This window comes from Capricornis sumatraensis, chromosome 21, assembly GCF_032405125.1.
Source record: "Capricornis sumatraensis isolate serow.1 chromosome 21, serow.2, whole genome shotgun sequence".
NCBI lineage: Eukaryota > Metazoa > Chordata > Mammalia > Artiodactyla > Bovidae > Capricornis > Capricornis sumatraensis.
In genome coordinates, this window is record NC_091089.1 from 24,970,576 (window position 1) to 24,983,723 (window position 13,148).

General features: G+C 39.7%; 1 protein-coding gene across 20 annotated transcripts in view; it reads right to left on the reverse strand.

Moving 5' to 3' along the window:
- Positions 1-13,148, reverse strand: part of DTNA (dystrobrevin alpha) — a 149,420-nt gene that overhangs the window by 79,737 nt on the left and 56,535 nt on the right. For 19 of the 20 annotated variants that reach the window (XM_068993515.1, XM_068993529.1, XM_068993521.1 and 16 more), the window contains exons 4-6: positions 12,830-12,915; positions 5,217-5,371; positions 1,556-1,661 (exon numbers count right to left, since the gene is read on the reverse strand). In XM_068993515.1, the coding sequence (XP_068849616.1) occupies positions 1,556-1,661; positions 5,217-5,371; positions 12,830-12,915 (347 nt within the window). The remainder of the gene's footprint in view (positions 1-1,555; positions 1,662-5,216; positions 5,372-12,829; positions 12,916-13,148) is intronic. The other variant, XM_068993533.1, reaches the window with a different exon arrangement.

The window sequence follows — 13,148 nt, forward strand, 5'->3', positions numbered from 1 at the left end:
ATCCTGTATCGAACATAGACTGGTGATTCGTTTCTTACCTGATAGTATACATGTTTCAATGCCGTTCTCCCAAATCATCCCACCTTCTCCCTCTCCCACAGAGTCTAAAAGTCTGTTCTATACATCTGTGTCTCTTTTGCTGTCTCTCATAGAGGGTTATCATTACCATTTTTCTAAATTCAATATATATGTGTTAGTATACTGTATTGGTGTTTTTCTTTCTGGCTTACTTCACTCTGTATAATAGGCTCCAGTTTCATCCATCTCATTAGAACTGATTCAAATGTATTCTTTTTAATGGCTGAGTAATACTCCATTGTGTATATGTACCACAGCTTTCTTATCCATTCATCTGCTGATGGACATCTAGGTTGTTTCCATGTCCTGGCTATTATAAACAGTGCTGCGATGAACATTGGGATACACGTGTCTCTTTCAATTCTGGTTTCCTCGGTGTGTATGCTCAGCAGTGGGATAATTACTTTTATCATAGAAATACTTGCTTTTATAAAAATAAAGGCACATGACAAAAGTTACATTACTCATTTCTTTTGCATAACTATAGCCATTGGGAGCTTACAATTTGGAGCACATGACTAAGGATTAGCAAGGTGCTACTGTCCAGTTTTTTTCCCCATCTCCTCCACCTATTCATGTTCAAGTGCTTAGGAAGAAAGAGTCAATGCCAGGTACGCCAACAGTGGAAGTTCATACCTAAAACAAATACTAGAAAATGTCACATTCCTTACTGAGGTTCTTCTTCAGTTATAGTGAGTTTTAAAGTCACATCTTACTTGTAACTGAGAGGTAGATTGTGATATTTAATAAGTTTTTAGAATGGACCATCCTAACTTTGCAGTGTGCCGATAGGGCTTTGCTGATCAGGGAGAGAGGTCAGCTCTATTAAAAATCAGAACTACTAAACAGACCTCCTGAAACAATGATGTTGGCTTAATAACTATAGACTTGATAGCCTAATTTCAATAATTGCCTTAGGAGTTTGGGATTAACATATATACACTCCTATATATAAAACAGATAATTGACATGGACCTACATAAAGCTGCTGCTGCTGCTGCTGCTGCTAAGTCACTTCAGTCGTGTCCGACTCTGTGTGACCCCATAGATGGCAGCCCACCAGGCTCCCCCGTCCCTGGGATTCTCCAGGCAAGAACACTGGAGTGGGTTGCCATTTCCTTCTCCAATGCATGAAAGTGAAAAGTGAAAGTGAAGTCGCTCAGTCGAGTCCGACTCTTCGCGACCCCATGGACTGCAGCCCACCAGGCTCCTCCGTCCATGGGATTTTCCAGGCAAGAGTACTGGAGTGGGGTGCCATTGCCTTCTCTGCTACATACAGCACAGGGAACCAAACCCAATATTCTGTAATAATCTACAGGGGAAAAGAATATGAAAACAATGTACATATATATATGTGTATACACCTGAATCACTTTGCTGTACACATGACACTAACACAACATTGTAAATCAATTATGTTACTTCAAGTTAAAAGAAGGGTTAAACAAATTGCCTGGGCTCAGTAGCAACTACTCACCATTTTCTACGTTTGCCAGTCGATGCAGAAGGGGCAGCCAGACCAGGCACTGCGGGGGAGGATCTGACATGAGCGTGTCCAAGAAACCATTCAAGGTGACTTTTTTCTGCATCAAAAAACCCCACGAAAATTTAGAACCGAGAACAATCTTAACTTACCTGCTATGTAAATATCATTTGAGATGGAAGAAACTAGACATTCAATTAACACCTAGTAGACAAAAAAAGACAGAGCTCGAAACTAGTTTTGAATTCAAAACATTAACTGCTTTTTATAGTTGAGCCTACACAGGACTGGATTATCTCTACTGAGGCTGAGTCAATATTATCACAAGGAGGAAAACAATTTCGAGAGCGTCATTTTTCATACACGAGGGACAGGATGAAAATGATGAGCAAAACTGGGGAGTAGGCATTCATCATAAAATTTTATCCAATAGTACATCATAGCAGGCTCTACAATTTCCAAATCAGTCAGTCTTCTAAATGTGTAGAACAGCTAACTTCAGCTTCCATAAAAACTAAATATTTTGTGGCTAATGTGAATGGTTCTGCTATACAAGATTAGGAGTAAATCCTGTTTGGAGGGATCTTTCCCCTCCCTGTTAGAAGGGTTTAAAGGAAAAAAAAAATCTCTTCTCTCCTTTCTTTATATATATTTTTAATCACAATTCAGTTGGCTTCTGGGTCATTATCCTGGACTTTTCTGATGTAGAAAAGAAATGTGTCTTATCCATAAGTTTCTTTCAAAATGACAAAAGAAGTTCTATTTTACAGGGATGGGGAGGGGAAAAAAAGACTCCTTGATTGCTTCAGGTCTAGAATCACTAAATTTCACAGAATGTTTCAGGAATGCTGGCAGAGGAAGTTGCTTTGGAGTCCAGGGACACACAGCTTTGTAAAGCTTGTTGTTGTTCAGTTGCTCAATTATGTCCGCCTCTTTGCAACCCCATGGACTGTTCCCTGCCAGGTTCCTCTGTCCATTGGATTCTGCAGGCAAGAATACTGGAGTGGGTTGCCATTTCCTTCTCCAAAGAAGTTCTACTAATACATGAAATTTTAGTAGTATGAGTGACAAAAAATTTACATGCAAAATAACTATTTTACTTAAAAATCTGAATTAGAATATCAAGGTGGATGGGATAGTTTTATATTTTTTAGATAAGAAATCAGCCCTGAAGAGCTATAATAAATTTTCAAGGCTTAAATCTTACACTTGTCCTTGTAATTAAAAAAAAATAAACTCTTGGTCTCCTTTTATTAATGTTTTTATTGGTAGATATATTTAGTTATTTACCTCAAAATACTGGGCTTCCCTGATGGCTCAGTGAGTAAAGAATCCTCCTGCAATACAGGAGACACAGGAAATGTGGGTTTCATCACTGGGTCGGGAACATTCCCTGGAGGAGGGTGTGGCAACCCCCTCTAGTATTCTTGCCTGGAGAAGCCCATGGACTGAGGAGCCTGGTGGGCTACAGTTCAAAGGGTTGCAAAGAGTCGGACAGGACTGAGCAAATATGCATACACACACTTCATAGTACTAAATAACTTAAGCTTTTATAGGATTGTTGTTCACATTATTATTGTTAATAATTTTATTTTTAAAGTCTTTATTGAATTTGTTACAATATTGCTCTGTTTCATGTTTTGGTTTTTTGGCCACGAGGCTTGTGGGATCTTAGCTGCCGACCAGGGATCAAACCTGCACCCCCTACATTGGGAGGTAAAATCTCAACCACTGGACCACCAGGGACATCCCTAGCATTATTATTAAAAGAGAAATTATATAAAGCATAAGTAATGAGACAGTACTTTTTATAAAGCTACTACAATTCATATGTCTAAAATAATACTGTGTTTTAAAACAATCACTTGGGGTGACTTTCCAACGAAGCAATTAAAACAATTTTGGAATTTCATCATTCAAGCTTCTGCTATAGCCAGTTTATGAAGCACAAAAACAAACTGGTCTTATTATTTATTTATGTTGCTTCTATTTCTACTTCACATGGTTTTATCCATTTTGACCTTCCATCATACTGGCTTAAAATCACTCCTGGAAGTAAAACAAAGACGCTATGATTTAAACATAGATAAATTTCTCATCATTGAGGATGTGTAAAAGATTATATAATGAGAAATCTCTAGGATACTTCATTTTGAGCAATGGCAACATCCTATATAATTCTTCTTGAATATATAAAATCCCATTAGATTAAAAAAGTCCTATTGTTGTGGCTGACTTTTAATGAGAAATACTCTGAGGCATTGGTATATTTCCTGAGGCTTCTATAATGGGCTACCTGAAATCAACAAATGTACAAACAAACAAGTAAATCCAGGGAAGGAGAATTTAGTCTGGGGTTTAATGCAAGAGGCCAGGCAATCAAGGATGATGAGAAAAGAGACAATTTAGAGAAGGTGAAACTAGCAGGACTTGGCGATCAATGAGACATTCTGCGTGAAGAAGCTGTACAGAAGGAGACTTAGGTGAATGGATCCATTCTGATGTCCCCAGCTTGAAAGGGAAATAGAAAGAGGAGCATGCTGAGTTGGGGCTAGCGATCAGGTAGCCATGCCAGCTTGGGGGCGGGGGCATGGGAAAGGTCAGCAAGGCTTCCTGAGTCAGGTTCTGGGAGTAGAGTTGATACTTAGTGTATCAAACTATCCCTTCTCTTATTGAGTATATGGATACACTGATGACTCTATATACATCCTTGACCTACAGGGATGCCTGTGGCATTTCTGACCTCTTAGATCACCAAGTAAACAGAGAGATGAGGTTTTCTAGCTGGACAGTAAATGCAGCTGTTTCATGGCTGCTAAGCACTGTTTGCTTATAAAGTTTGGATTTTTAAAAATTGTAAACAACCTTCTGTTTATGGATTTCTAAACCTCTACCATGCTGTGCTGGAGAATAGTTCTAGACATGTCGGTTTTCCACATGACTGGACAGATATAGACATGGATAGCCCTCCAAACTATGCAGCTTCCTTCAGCTGACTTGCTCCATGCCCAGTTAAGACATGTGGCTCTGAACCCCAACTGAGTGGATGATTTAGGGCCTCCCAGATCCCACAGGGCATGTGCGGAGATTCTTTTTTGTCTCCTTTGCTAAACACTGATGAAACTTAGTCCTGGGTCAGACTTGGGTTTTATGTGAGGCGGAGTGACAATTCAGCCATTTAGATAGTGTGGTCATAACAAATGATTCAGAGGGTTAGGATTGTTGTTGTTTAGTCGTGAAACTGTGCCTGACTCTGCAACCCCATGGACTGTAGCCCGCCAGGCTCTTCTGTCCATGGGATTTCCCAGGCAAGAATACTGGAGTGGGTTGCCATATCCTTCTTCCTGACTCAGGGATCGAACCCACATCACCTGCACTGGCAGGCTGGTTCTTTACTGCTGAGCCACCAGGGAAGCCAATAGGGTTGTTAGTAGAGATTAAATTAGTGCAAATAAAGAATCTGCACGATGCTGGTTCAAGGTCAGGAAGCACCACCGATTATTATCCAGATGTGCTGCACTCAGTTACTGACTCAGAAGTCATTTGTCAGAAGCTGGAAGATGCACTACAGGTTATGATGAAGAAATAGGGACTTCGAGTGACACACAAGAGAGCACCCGCTGAGAGATACTTCCTTAAACAAGTTGTTTCCTACCTGTTGAGAGAAACAGGATCTCGCTGACTGTTCTGTGTAACCAAATGAAGGACCTTCAAAAACTGCCGTGGGTAGCTTGAGAACTTCCCGTAGGAACTGATCATATCGTCCATAAACCATCACCCCACTGGAGTCAGAAATCATTGAGAAAATATCTGATGGATGGAAAAGGAAAGATATTTAATCATCACATAAAGATTTCCCACTGTTTTAGCTCAACATATTTACTGTAGATAACAAAAATGTGGCAGAAATTAAACATGTAATTTATTATGAAAGGATAATATGAAAGCTAATTTTTATGCTGAGATATTCTTGGCATGGTGTTTTCTCTGGTATCTTTCTGTAGATGATTTTGGCACATACCATTAACTAGCAATTTGGATAAAATTAGCATATTTTGATAGGACAGAGAACATCTCATTTTTAGTTTGAGGTCAATTATCAACTCATATATATACTCAATGGGAGGAATTTTTGTGAGAAATATGCTGATTTCTTTTGAAATACACAATGAAAATTTTACTATAATGTTAGGGTTTGTGCTTATCTAGCAAGGTAGCTATTTACCTGTCTATGATGTATAGAACAGTCTTTTGGACTCTGTGGGAGAGGGTGAGGGTGGGATGATTTGGGAGAATGGCATTGAAACACGTATAATATCATATATGAAATGAATCGCCAGTCCAGGTTCGATGCATGATACTGGATGCTTGCGGCTGTTGCACTGGGATGACCCAGAGAGATGGCATGGGGAGGGAGGAGGGAGAGGGGTTCAGGATGGGGAACACGAGTATACCTGTGGCGGATTCATGTTGATGTACAGCAAAACCAAAACAATATTTTAAAGTAATTAACCTCCAATTAAAATAAATAAATTTATATATAAAAAAAGAAAGTGTTAGTTGCTTAGTCGTGTCCAACTGTTTGCAATCCCAAGGACTGTAGCCATCAGGCTCCTCCGTCCATGGGATTCTCCAGGCACTAATACTGAATGGCAAGCCACTCCAGTATTATTCCCCGGAGAATCCCATGGAGAGAGGAGACTGGCATAGTGTCGCTAAAACTTTTGGCTTTTGGTTTAATATATTGAAAAATGAAAGACATGTAGGGATAAGGATGCAATGAGAGCGCTTGATTAACTTCTCACAGAAGCAGAAAACTTCCTATAAATCATAGTGTTCTGGGTGGAAGGCAACTGATTTACAGGGAAGGGTCTTTTGCCTCATGCAGTCAAGAGGAAGCCTGGCCTTGCCAATGTTCAGTGAGGTAAAGTCAAGGATCCAGATTCTTCTCAGCAGAGCCGCTAGCTTTATTGGACCTCTTTTCTTCAGTTTTTGCCACTATGTGCACTGAATGAATATTCATGGCGTAATTTCCCAAAGTACTCTGTAATTCCTCTGTGGAAATCACTATTGGAAGAAAAGGGTTGGCCATTATATGGTGTGTCGCTGTGCTGGATTGCAACGAGGCCAGCACAGCTGCTGGGATAAACTGTTGTAAAGTCAACATGCTACCTCTGTTCATTTTGGACTTAATTTTTCAAGGTCAAAATGTAATCTGGGGACATTGTTTCATACCCCAGTCAGATGTTCAGCATATTACAGGCTTTTATTAGATTATGTTTTGAGGACATGAACTGGCTGTCATTTTTTTTTTTTTAAATACTCCACTTACAAAGGATTTCTATTGTGCTTCCAATAGTTAATCAGTTATAAAGCTACAGATATTCTACATGAGCAACACAAATTAATTATGTTCTCACTCATTTTCACAATGTTGTTTCCTTAGTGAATTTCATCTCATTTCATTATAACTAGTCAAAAAAAGAAGTTGCCAACAGCAAAAAAATAACAACAACAACAAAACCAAAACCCTCTTATGTAATTCCAAATATAGGAACTCCAGAATTCCAATCCAAAGGAGGAAAAAAGAAGCCTTGAAGAAGTAAATGTACTTTCTTATTAGAACTGCCATCTTTTTTATCTGGGGACAGTTTGGCTAATTATAATTTTGTCATTCTGATGATCTTCTAGACCTGGGATTTCTAGGCCAGGGCACATTTTTGAGAAGGAGGTTAGGCTTTTCAAGTCCACACTAAATAATTTAAACATCTCTAACTAGAGTCAAACTTGAAGGGCACCAACAGTGACCTTTCACAAATGTGAAGCTAATATTAAACTCATTTGTACTGATGAAATTCTACTAAGTAATAGCCAAACTAGGGCTATTCACTGAGATTAAAGTGAAGTGGCTGTTAATGGCCAGTCAGGTTTTTAAAAAGAAATGAGGGGGCACAACATGGTATGTGTTTGTACCTTAATTTGGAGACCTCTGTCTCTCTCTCTCTATATATGTATATATGTATGCAGATACATATAATATGCTTATAACATGAAATATATGTATATCTATATAATATAGGGCACTATTTCAAGGATTAAACTAGTTACTAGATGAAAAGCACACTGATGTATGCTTGGCACCTAGTATACAGTACAGAAATGCTGTATTTTTTCTCGTTGATTTCATATCACACTTTTCTGCCACTCACCTTGTATGTTTAGATGCTGCCTCCCCAGTAGGATTGTTCTATAAGGTTCCAAATCATATTTTAAATTACCTGTGTGCTTCTGACAGCTCCACACAATGTTACTTTAGAAGAACTTACATTCATGGATTTGTTAAACGAAAATTAACTTGGCACATAATAAACATGTGAAATTGTGCTAAGCCATGAATACACAGGGAAATCAGGACACAGCTGTTGCCCCCGGGAGGTCCTGGTCTACTGGGGATGACAGGGATGTGCTTACATCATGGCTGACATCACACTTGGTAACAGGGTGGTGTGAGCAGAGGGAAGTGGGATGTACAGGGTGCAGCAGGAGCTCAGAGACAGGGTTCTTGCAGGGAGGAGCGAGTCAGGGAAGATTTTCTTACAAAGGGGACTTGCAGGCCAAGTGTACAGGACAATGAGTGATGAGCAAGATACCGAAGAATTAAAGGCAGCCCAATAAGCTAGAAATATTACCCTGTGGATAGGCTTGGAGGCAGAACAACCCATTCATTAATAGAAACTCAGGAAGTACAAGGTGTTTTCCATTAATGATAGTTTTTTAAATAAAACAAGCCCTCTTCAGAAGCTTTAGAACAGCACCTGACATTCCAGGCTTATGCCACTGGATTAAGAAATCTTTAAGATCCTTAACAGCAATAATTGGATCAAAGATATTTTGACAGAAAAGGAGTATATTATATTAGGTCAGTTTATGTATAGGGCTCTGTGTTCCACACCTGCAGGGGGCGCCCTCACACGCTCTGCTGCCTAAGGGTACCTGAAGGTCACCCTATTTGTTGGCTCCTGGTGGCCCTGAGCATTGGAAACTGGGGTACAACGTGTGGGGTTCTTGTCCCTTTTAAAGCAATATTTAAAACTCAGCTTCAAATTTTCTGCTGTTTTCCACTTTTTTGCTTTTTAAAATTTCTAAATATTTTCAGCCAATTACTCTTGCTCTGTGTTCCCCAAATGAAGGGGCTAGTTGGCATGAGCTAAATCTTTCTCATCCCTGTGCACAAAAACAGAAAAACTGCCAGACTAGCACAGTTGTCATACTGGCTTAAAGGGAATTAGAATTTAAAGAAGGAAAAATAAATCTCTCAAATTCTGAGACATTCCATATCCTTTCATTTTATTTTCTTATTATATAAAGCAATGCTTATTACAACATTATTACTCTGGCTGTTTTATGACTAAATGGAAGCCAGCAAAAGAAGAGTAAAGAAAATCCTTGATTCTGCTCCCCGAGTCAGCCACGGCGATCTTGGGTGGAACTGCCCATATTTCCTCATTCAGTCAATGGTTATCTAAAGTGACTAAGGACATTCATTTCTCATTAATACATATTTTGGAGAGGTTCTACCAACCACACTGCTTTTAGCTAAATTGCTTTTGGTCAAATTGCTTTCAACTGACTTACCTGGGAACCATTAAAACTACCTTCACGGGATTAACTATTCAAAGAGTGACTCCTCAGTCAGAGAACAGGGACACCACACTCAGTGATTCAGGTCTGGGGGGAAGGCAACGTGATATGTTGTGATCACACTATCTGTTTTTCTACAGAATTTGTGACACTCTGCAGCTTCTTTCTTTCATTTTTTTTCTTTCAGGTTGGGACCATTTTTGTAAATCTTTATTGGATTTGTTACAATGTTGCTTCTGCTATTTATACTCTGGTTTTTTGGCCTGGGGGCATGTGAGATCTTAGCTCTCTGACCAGGGATTGAGCTCACACTCCTGCATTGGAAGTTAAGTCTTAACCACTGGACTACAAGAGAAGTCCCTGCAGCTCATTATTTTTGCAGACTGGAGAGCACAGGTTTCTTCCAATGGGACTTATGCATCTGTGACTTCTTTCACTGAGCTGCAGGGGACTGACTTTGGCCACTGGAGAGCATGCATGCTTTGCTCACTGATCATGGGTATCTGGTGAATGATGGGACAGAGTGAGGAAACAGCACTGGAGCAGTTATTAATATATTGTTTGCTTTAAATAACTGGACTTGCGAGAGAATTTCGAGGGTTTCAACGACTGGCAAATATCTGCTCAAACAGTTAGTTAAAGCCTGAGTTTTGTAATTGTGCCAATGTTGTTTGTTGCTGATGTAACAACCTTTCCCTCCATCTTTATTGGCCCCACCTTTCTTCCTGGGCTAAGGGACAGCAGAGGCCCTTCTCAGCCCTGGAGGTGAGAATGACTGGAAGACTCCATGACCATCACGGGCATTCCTTTCCCCTCTCCAGGAACTGATATAGTAACTGGTCTGTGACGCCACCCTGGCCATGAGACTTAAGGGTCAGGGACCTCTCGAGTGGGTGTGACTCCTGAAACCGCTGTACCCCCCTTTACCCTCAGAAGAAGGATAACATCTGACACAGAGGGAAGCCAAGTATAAAGATGGAAGGTATTTGGGTCCTTGATGGCATAGAATCAACTCGGTTCACGAGAGGCTCTGAGGAGTTCTGAAATATAGAAACCTGGCTTCTTAGTTTTCATCAAACTTATTTTCTAATTTAATTTTTTAAATTAGAGGATAATTACTTTACAATACTGTGATTTTTTTTTTTTTTTTTTTTGCCATACGTCAACATGAAATGGCATTAGGCATACACATATCCTTTCCCTCTGGAACCCCCATCCCACTCCTCAGGTTGTCGGCACTGGCTTTGGGTTCCTTATTTTATTATAAGATCCTTTTGTCCACATACCTAAGATTGAATAAGTATTTGGAAGTGTTTCTTAAGACTTTGAAAAAAAATTTTGCTACTGTCCTCAGCATAAGTGGCCAATGGTGATGTGAGGCCAGTAGGCAAGGCCCTCGTGAGTTTCTTCCTCTGCCCTGGTTCCTTTTGCTAAATGTTCTCTTCCCAGCCTAACCCTGAAGGAAATGTCTTAGGGATTACGCTGTTATTTTTTTTTAATTTTTATTTTTTTAAAGTTTTTTTTTTTAAAGGACATTTTTTTTCCTGCTACTTTCTGACTGATATGTTATCCTCAATCAAGCACTGGGGTGGTTTTTTAATTTTTTACATCTTTCAGGTGAGCTGAAGGTAATCTAAACTGGGCCTTATGAGGGTCTGCTTGGGCTTCTCTGAATCTTGACTGCATTTGGCTGGTCCATGAAAGAAGGTTCCTGGGAGAGAGGGAAGATGTGTGGTTATGTGGGGTTTCCATGTACTGTTCCCTTATCCATTGCTTTAATGACACAACTCTTCTTGGGGTATGTCTGGAGAAATGCCAAAGAAAAAAAGTTTTTATTCCTGTATTTTTCTTTATTCTTCCTCAGTGCATCAAGAAGCAAGAGATTACATTCAGCAGCTGACACACCACAGGTTGACGAAAAAGCCTAGAGGCTCTGTGAGTCACAGGTGATTACAGCCACTAGGGACCCTCAGGTCTCTAACAAAATCCCCAAATTTAGGATGGAGAAGGAAGCTGAGGACTAAAGAAGCAATAACTTCCACAGGATAACTCAGTGAATTATTCACAAAGCTGGGCCTGTAACTTGAGGCTCCCAGTTCCTAAGAGAGTGTGCTTTCTCATAGGGCATTATAACTCAGACTCATAATACTTAGTGGAAGAGAGAAGGTTACCTGGTAACTTTTCTTCAAAATAGTCACATATACAGAATTTTAAACTAGTTAGAAATGAAAAGTCTTGCCCTAACCCCCATTCACTTTAGGCCTACTGAATCAGAAATTCTGGGAATGAGACCCAGAAATGTATTTTTTAAAAGGCCTCCAGGTGATTCCACACATACTAAAGTTTGAGAGCCACTGGGGTATGGAAAAAAGTCAGGGTTCAATTCCTGGTACCATTTGTGATTAACTCTCCAAGTCTCAGCTTCTTTATCGAAAACATGCCAACTAACCAAAAAACTCCCACTGTTTTGATGGTTAAAAAACTACGACATTTAGTGACAAAGTGTACACAAAAGGCTCAAAATCACTCAGTGCACTTTAGCTATCATGTCTCTATCGGAATCAGTTCATTCGCAATCTATAGTTTCTGCATGTAATTCCTCTGCCTATACCCTGTCAATATCTGCCTTGGAACCGTTCAAGTCCTCAGTGATTTGAATAGCACTCACTGGCTGAGAAGAATGAGGAAATGTGCTGGGAACTTTGGCTTGAGATGATTGAAAAAAGAAGGTTTCCTAACATGGCCTTCATCTCCTATGGTGATGGACTTAACTTGTGAGGCAGTTTTGCACCATGAACATGAAACAATGTATATTTAACCTTGTTATCATGAACAGTCTAACTGGTGATACTTAACAGGTTGTAAATAATAATAATCCATACCTAGAAGGAGAACATTCATTCCACTGACATTTATCTAAGATGAAAATACTTTTAGGATAGAAAAATCCAAAGATCAATGAACATTATATTTCTTTTCTTTCTTTTTTTATTCTGAATATTTCCAGTGACTTAATGTCTAGGAATAAGTCAGTTCAATTGAACCAGCAGAGAAAACCAGAAGAAAGTGGCTCAGATTCCAAATTTTGCTCTTTCCAAAGCTGAACCCCCTTGAGTCTGCTCAAAGGCAGGGATAATAATATTAAAGACCATTCTCCTTCTCTTGTGAATTGAAATTACATTTCTCTAGGCAACCAGGTACAGTTGCTGAAAGAGAGCTTGCTCATCTGGAAAATGAATCTGAGTAGTCATTTCCATACGTGCCTTTAGTCACTGCAGACATTGGCCCATAGCAATAGAATTATAATGCAGGTCACCTTTGGGGCGCTCCTGGGTAACAGTCATACCTGCGAAGGTATTACAGGTAGGACCCACACCTTCACTGAAGACATGCTGCTGCTCACGTTGCTAATCTGCCTACACATGCCGTGGCCATAGTAAGAAATCACTAGACTTGGACAAGCTCAGTGCTCTGTGCATTAGTTCATTACATTGAACTCCATATTTCACATAACTCTCATAGGAGGAGGAAAGTCACGAATGGTCAGGGGAATCTGGTAGGAAGTGGGTAGAGGAAAACGCGGCATATGGGAGGGGTGAGCAAAGAGAGAGGCAGAGAGTAACTTACATCTTAATTTGTCCATGATCTTCCCTCCACACAACGTGGCTAAAGCCATTTTGACAGCAAATACTGAAATTTTACCATGGCCTTCCCTGTTGAATGATAACAGAAAAAAATAGAGAGAGAGAGATGTCATTTGAAGAACTTCCAATAACTTGGTTTGACATTTTCTGTTGTGTAGAAATCATAGGACGTTGGAGTTGTGTGCATTATGTGAACATATCCACCTTAAAAAATGTTATGAATACAATTCAACACACATTTCTGAAAAACTGTCTCTTTGGTATTCAAGAGATAGCAGAATCTTTAAGTTATTCTTTGTTTA